The 7,485-nt window shown below is 42.2% G+C and overlaps 2 protein-coding genes across 4 annotated transcripts; one reads left to right on the forward strand and one right to left on the reverse strand.

The window, feature by feature from the left end:
* The first annotated feature begins 142 nt into the window (after window positions 1–142).
* On the forward strand, window positions 143–3,851 carry smtna (smoothelin a). 2 transcript variants are annotated; one of them, XM_086097607.1, is made up of 9 exons: window positions 143–351; window positions 770–924; window positions 1,147–1,332; window positions 1,541–1,616; window positions 1,692–1,823; window positions 1,911–1,941; window positions 3,085–3,199; window positions 3,273–3,424; window positions 3,527–3,851. In XM_086097607.1, the coding sequence occupies exons 3-9, from the start codon at window positions 1,237–1,239 to the stop codon at window positions 3,672–3,674; spliced, it is 750 nt and encodes a 249-aa protein (XP_085953733.1). In that variant the 5' UTR covers window positions 143–351; window positions 770–924; window positions 1,147–1,236; the 3' UTR covers window positions 3,675–3,851. The 2 variants fall into 2 exon arrangements, with proteins under 2 accessions (XP_085953733.1, XP_085953734.1); XM_086097608.1 differs by lacking the exons at window positions 143–351; window positions 770–924 and having other exon boundaries at window positions 991–1,332.
* Window positions 3,570–5,743, reverse strand: LOC147161974 (uncharacterized). 2 transcript variants are annotated; one of them, XM_086097606.1, is made up of 2 exons: window positions 4,334–5,743; window positions 3,570–3,632 (listed from the first exon to the last, which is right to left on the reverse strand). In XM_086097606.1, the coding sequence occupies exon 1, from the start codon at window positions 5,684–5,686 to the stop codon at window positions 4,508–4,510; it is 1,179 nt and encodes a 392-aa protein (XP_085953732.1). In that variant the 5' UTR covers window positions 5,687–5,743; the 3' UTR covers window positions 3,570–3,632; window positions 4,334–4,507. The 2 variants fall into 2 exon arrangements, with proteins under 2 accessions (XP_085953732.1, XP_085953730.1); XM_086097604.1 differs by having other exon boundaries at window positions 3,584–3,647.
* Between the last annotated feature and the right edge of the window lie 1,742 nt (window positions 5,744–7,485).

The raw sequence follows: 7,485 nt of genomic DNA on the forward strand, positions 1-7,485 counted from the left end.
TTTGTGACGTGACGTATCTGACGGCTTATTATGAGCACTGCGATAAAATGTTAATTTTTTCCTTCTCCGTTAGGTGTCGACAAAGGGTGAGTATTTTTATATTTATTTACCAAACTATTTTAGTAACGTTAACGCAACGTAAATAATACTGTCTAAGTTATAACCCTCAATTTAAAAAAAATATATACTGTATATTAAAACGAAACAACACTAAAATTTGTATAATTTGATGATCAACCAAAATTTGTGTGCCTTTTTTTCTTCGTCACCACGAAAGGTTACCAGAAAGAACGACATTAAATTGAACGTGGCAGCGGAAGGTGTCTGGCTGTAACGCGCCGCCATCTTGGGGTGAGTAGTATTTTTCATTGAATTTGTATTTATTTACAGTGGGTATTTCTTACATTTATGTACTTATATGACAGTTAACCTGACCTGAGCATCCACATAAAGAGTTCTGGGTCAGTTTTGGTGGTGGTGGTGGTGGTGGGGGACTGCTATGTGAACGTAGCCATAGTCAGTGGATTAAAACAAGGTAAACAATGAAAAAAAAATCCCACCGCCATTAATGTGAGCTATAAATTTACTGTGCATACCGTCTTTTCAGTGTGGATTATTTAGAGGGTGTTCACTTCAGAATTATCCAATCACATTAAATATTACTGAGCACACACCTGCTATCATCTAATGTACCCAAAGATATCTAGAGAGAGAACAGTGATATACAATATGATAAAATGAAAAAAAAAAGTTTCGACTGTTTTAACAGGCAGGATCCAAACTAGAGGAAGATGCGCGAGACGGATGGTGCTTCTCCTTCCTTTCTTAGGTGGTTCATGTAAGCGTCCTCCTTCCAAACATGCATTGTAGTGAAGAGCAATGCTCAAATCAGAGGAAAGCAGTGAATGAAAGACCTTCAATCAGGTGAGAACCTCCTGCATGGAGCTTTAATGCTCTAATGTCATTATTCTTGCACCCATTACTTTATTAGGGCTTTCCCTGGACTCCCTTATCTGATTCCTGCCCTCGCTCTGCTCTATTACTATATTTGTACGTGTTTTCCAAACACTGGGCCAGTCGCTGCAGTGACGCCGAGAGCCACTTCTGCATGTTTCCTCTCAGTTTACATTCTTTGTACTAACACAGGCTGAAGACGGAGGGGATGCCGGGAATGTCCCATTTGTATCCCCACGCCATTTCTTTCATACATTAGAACATTATAATCTGGCCTCAGCGATGGAGCGGACGCCTCACTATGAACACGGACCGACTGCGAGCGTGACCAGCGAGCAACTTGCTGCCATTGACGATGAGGACGTTCTCAACAAGATGGTGAGCGAGTATGTATCGTCTTCTAGTAACAACATTAGGCACACCCATTTGATTGTCACTTTATATTATGCACGCCATACAAAAATAACACCTAATTTGAAGAAATTTTTTTTTAAAAGCAGATGATTAAAATGTATATAAAAATTTAAGAATTCACATTCTGAAATTATGAACCTAAATTCAATACTCAAACTTTTTTTTTTTTTAGTTGGATAACACTGCTGAATTTGAAGAGCGCCGACTCATCCGTGCTGCGTTGAGGGACCTGCTGAAGAAGAAGCGAGGTGAGCTCAACTCTGGGAGATGCATAGCTCCATAAACATAACATACATGACGCAACGTTCCAATCTCTTCGTCAGACAAGCGGGAGCAGGAGCGAGGGTCCCGGCAGCAGGACCTGAGGCAGCAAGGCCTGAGGAAAGGAGGCGCACCTGGTGGGGGGGTCGTGGGCGCAGCGAGGGCACCTATCAACCAGCAGCCTACAACAAACAGTGAATCATATCTTCCAAGATGCTCTTTCAGTGTTGTTGCAGGAGTTTTTGCAAGATTTGATTTTTTTAATGCTTTTTTTTCGTTAGGTCAGCCAGCTTCCTGCATGACAACAGGCGGGTGAGTCACATGGTGCAAAGGCACCATCAATTCTCACATATCAACTTTTAACAACACTTTTTAAAGGCTATTATTAGGGGGCGGCATTTATTTGGAGCAATTTATTTCAAATTAAATTAAATTATGATTAAAGAATTAAAATTCAATTATTACAATTATAATTAAATAAAATATAATTTAAAAATAATAATTAAAATTACATCTAAAGATTAAATGAGATATTTTTTCCCCAACTAACACTAAAGTTATTCACACTTGCCATTTAATTTTCCTGAGGAATGTGTTGAGTTAAGGTCAGGCATTTATTTGAGTGGGTGACAGGGTAATTCATTGGGGCAGCCGTCCATGAGCGCAGAGGCAACTATTTGAGAAAATATTAATATAGGAAACAAAAATATGGTAATACTGTACAATTCTTTTCAAATGAAATCACACCTAGCAATTATTTGGCATGCTGTCTTACAATTCTTTAAAAATATGCTCTTGGCCATTTAGGGTATGGAATCTATTTGAGCAGTTTTATTATTATTATTATAATATATTTTTTAAATCACTTGCAATTTGGGGCACAACATCTATTAGGATGGTGGTCACTATTTGATGAAAAACAGTAGTCCCAATTTTTTTTGTACAGGTTATCATGTCAATTTCAATTAGAAAAAAATTACAATACAAAAATTATCATTGGATCAATTGGCAGACCGTATAAATTCGAGTAGAGACCACTGTATGAGGAAATAAATCATTTATTTTATATGTAAAAAAGTATAACATTCTGGTCTTGTAAAATATGGTCAACCGCATTGAGAAAATGTTTCATGTAGGATAATGTCCACAAGTTGCACTTGAATTCCTCCTTTGTGTGTCCAGGGAGTCATCGCTTTACAATGATGTTCTGTTTCTACTGTCATCTGAAAATGCTTATAGTCAACTCTTATATTAGCATAGGTTGGTGATAAATTCATAATGAAGAGTAAATATTGGTATGAAAATCACTTCTGGGGCTAAATATAACACAATCCGATGAAAAACCCGAATTGCTGTCTTGAGTGAGTGCGGCGTGCCCACGTAATGTTTTGCCGTGGTAAAACGAGGACCCCCTGGATTTGCTTTGTTATTCAATGTGCAATCTCGACTTCTCAGGAAGGCGAGTCCCGCTCAAGCCGCCCAGAAATGCCCCCCCTCTGCAACACCCAATGCTAAAAACGTCAAACAAATGCTTCTGGGCTGGTGCAAAGCCAAAACGGAGCCATATGAGGTCATCATGTCGCCGCTGTCCTCTTCTTGCTCCGCTCTGTCTTTTGTCATCGCAAATGTCTGTGCTCTTTTAGGGGGTGGACATCCGCAACTTCTCCTCCAGCTGGAAGGATGGCATCGCCTTCTGCGCTTTGGTGCACCGCTTCTTTCCCGACGCCTTTGAGTATTCCACCCTGAACCCTCACAAGCCCAGGGACAACTTCCAGCTGGCGTTCAGCACCGCAGAGTGAGCACTACGTCCTCGTGCCACCGCATTGTCCGAATGTCCGCTTTGCTTTTTGCACCCTCTGATTTGATGACTCTGGCGTGGATGCTTCTCCGTCTGCAGGAGGCTGGCTGGCTGCCCGCCACTGCTGGACCCAGACGACTTGGTCCGGATGACGGAGCCCGACTGGAAGTGCGTTTACACGTACATCCAGGAGTTCTACCGCTGCCTGGTGGAAAAAGGCCTGGTCAAAACCAAAAAGCAGGCTTAGGGTTTGGCTATTACGGACATTAGCATCAAGTCGAGTAGACACACTCGGTCAGTTTTTAAAATATTTCAACGCCACGGCATATCTGGACACTACATTAGGTACACCCACACAGTCGGAATGAGATATGAGAATTCAAACTCTGTCCTTACAAATATAATAAAGTGCACTTTGGATTGACTCTGTCAAAGAGGTATCTAATTAATGACTTTTTTTGTACAAGAAGTGGTGTACACATTGATAATCAGGCCTAATATTTCTAATTTCCGATAAAAGTCAACAACGCTCCAATTATCACGTCTTGAGCAAGTATCTTGTGGAGAGGGCTTTTAAAAAGGGAGATGCATTTTATGGTAATGTGTTATATATATTTTTTTAATTAATCCGCTGGTAATAAGGTTTTTTTGTGTGCCAAAAATCACCATCATGTTATTAGACAAAAAATGTACGTTGATGTGATAGATTTTTTTTTAATATATATATATAGAAATCCATAGTGGCTTTTTAAATTGAATGAATTACTAGTTCACCACTCGATGGCGCTAAAGATTACACACTGTCACTTTAAGTTCAAATGCAACATCATAGATAACATCATAGATAAGTGAGAAAAATATTTGGATGCAAAATTCTTTACTCCTGTGATTGGCATGCCCACTCACGTGAGTATGTGAGCTAGGAGGGAGGAGGAGCTTGCCGGAGAGGTTGCAGGAGGTAGAGAAGATGAAGATGCTGAGGAGGCTCATAAAGAAGGCGCTGGAGATAGTGAAGCAGGCATTTATAAAAATTTTAAAAAGCAGATGAGGTAGAGAGAGTACATAAACTTTCAGGCCGGTCTACTTTTTCGTAGGAGACGATGAGGCCGCAGGAGGTAATGAAGCAGTTGATGTTGAGGGCATGGGATCCGGTATGGGATCCGGTAGGGGCCGCTCTACCATCTTGAAGAACCGCTCCAAGTTTGACTGGAAGGAGACCCTCTTCTCCTCCTCCCAAATGTCCTTGTAACACCGCAGGTTATCCATGACCCCCTTGAAGACCGTCGCGTACCTGGCCGTGTCGGGATCCTCGGCCTGGAACTTGGCCAAGCCTTCCTCGATCAGCAAGAACCCAGCCGACAAGCTCTTGCATGTGAACCTCTTGGGCTCTGGGGTCGGCGTTTCCTGCTCCTCTCCCTGGCTCGCGTCCGTCTCCTGCTTGGTGCTTACCGGAGACTTCCACGACAAACCCTCACCCAACACCTGTTGAGCACAACATTTGTCCACCCCCTCCCTGATTACGTCCGCCAAGGCTGTGGGGAAATCACTCGCTGCTTCGTTTTCGCCATTCACGGCGTCACCTTCCACTTTCATGTTGTGCAAATTGGCGCGAGCTTTAAATCGCATAAACCAACCTCTGCTGGCTACGAACGATTTCCCCTCACTGCCTTCTCCCTTTTGACTTTTCAACGTCTCGAAAAGACGCTTCGCCTCTTGTTGGATCAGCGCGAGGCTCACAGGAAGACGCCGCTGGTGCTGCTCTTCCAGCCACAGCACCAGTAGTCTTTCCATCTCCATCATCAGCCCGCAGTTCTGCTTGCTTATTATGGTCGATTTCATGTGCGGCGATGCCTTCACGTGCTCCAGGATGCGATCTTGATCCTTAATGATAGTAGCGACGGTAGAGCGGCTTAAGTCGAGCACGCGGCCGATGTTTGTCGGCGTTTCTCCCCGTTTCGAGCGCTTCACGATGTCTAACTTCACCTCCATGGTGATGGCTTTCCTTTTCTTCGAAGTGCGGCCGTCGGAGGAGTCTGCCTTGACCTTGGGGGGCATGACGACGGATAGAAAGTGACTATGCGGGGAGGAAAAAAGTAAATGTAAGCACAGCAAACCAAAATGGCGAACGGCGGAAAGTGGGAGCTGTGCTGTAAGTTGCTCCTGAGTCACAACGCGACAACGTATTCCGAACTCGATTCTACGACACCGACGTAACTTTTGTACGAACATAACACACACCGAGCCATGCAGTAAATACATGCATGAACAACGCTTCTATGCTAGAATTCTGTGATAATAACATGAAATACAGTTATAAAAGCGGGTGGGAAATCCCTTACCTTTTACCTGGTGTTGCTTGCTTGGAACAAGTGACGCGTGGCGACGCCGAGTTCGGTTTCTAAAGCGTAACTTTGTGGATGTAAAACAAGTTTTAATCTCCGCCCTTAACCGACTTTAACGCTTTCGAAAAGTCATAATTACAGTACATAGTCGTATGAAAAACACTTCCAGGCTATACATGGTTTGGGTGGAGTCCCGCAAACCATGTATTCTTACGCCACCACACACGAGTTCGGTGCGGAGTTACAGTCCTACGACGCCGACGTAACTTTTCTACGTATGCATCGTAATCTTGATCACTAACATTCGCCAACTCTGTACTGGAGCATCTTTACTCTGCTGATTGGTTTGGGTCGGCTGGTGCGTGACGTGTGACGACGTAGGCTACTGTACAGTTATATATACTTACACAACTACTACTAAAGATGACATTAAAGTGCATGACTTTTTATTTTACTTCCCTAACGCCGTGCTAAAGTCATATTCACAATAAATAGTTATGGAAAACACTTATAGGCTGTAAATAAAAGGCAATAATATGGAAAGAAAACAATTTGTCTTTGCTATTTAATTGATTTGTGCAGTGAGCACTGCAGTGTTGCGTGACGATTACGTATTGTTCTTGTCGCCTCCACGCAAACTGGTTTAAACGTGACGTTGGTTTACGATGCAGACGCACGGACTTATATAAGTTATATATAAGTCCGTGCGCAGTCACATTGAAAGCTGTTTCTAATATTTTGACTATATTAGTAATCTCAGTCGATACAATATTGTTCAAATAATATTAAGAGACGTGTCCAGGAAGGAAATGTAACCGTTAAATACAGTATGAAAACGTTAAAGATGTCTTTTGTTACTGTCATGCATATTTTAATTCATTGGAAATTTTGAACAACATATTTCCAGGAGTAAAAACATACATATTAACATTATCACACATTATGAAATAATACACATGAGATTACTACAATTGAGTGAGTCACACGTCAAACAAATGATAGGCACTATCAATATCATCGTCGTCATCATCAGGTTGGCATTAGGGATCTCTTTTAGACAAGTTGCAGTTATCTCAGTGACCACAGTGTGGCAGCAGGCAACTATCTCTTCAATGAGGTCCCACTACATAATGCAATTTGTACAACAATTTAAAAGGGTTCCGAGGGGTTTTCATAACCTGCGACTTTCTTCTGCCAAAATTCACAAGAGGATAACATATTACAACATACTTAATATCTACTTGTCAAAGTCAGGTTGAAATCACTTCGTTTTTGAGGGGCAGTTCCGTCTCATCGTGGAAGTACTGCTTTTGTTACCTTGATTACCAAGGACAGAGTTTAGGGCGTTGTTACTAGTTACATGCTATCGTCTCTCATGACTATTTTTCACAAAAGTGGCTAGCAAAGCGGCTGTTTTTGTGGCGTTTTTGTGACTTCCAGAGACTCCTTTCAGACAAGAGCATGAGATTTTTGCAAATGAGTTGTGTTTGCTTGGTGTGACCACTGGCTAATTGAATTTAATTGTGGCGTCGCAATTTGACAACATTTAAAATTCACAGAAACATTTTCAGAAATTAACATGTCTCCTTCAACTTCAATATTATAACAGTTGTAATTTGCAGGGGTGTACCTATCCACTGTATCATATTGAGCAGTGGTCCCCAACCACCGGGCCGTGGGCCACTTTGCACCAGGCCGCGGCGGGCCGCATAATTG

Source organism: Leptonotus elevatus, chromosome 15 (assembly GCF_054856555.1).
Source record: "Leptonotus elevatus isolate MCC_2025b chromosome 15, RoL_Lele_1.0, whole genome shotgun sequence".
NCBI lineage: Eukaryota > Metazoa > Chordata > Actinopteri > Syngnathiformes > Syngnathidae > Leptonotus > Leptonotus elevatus.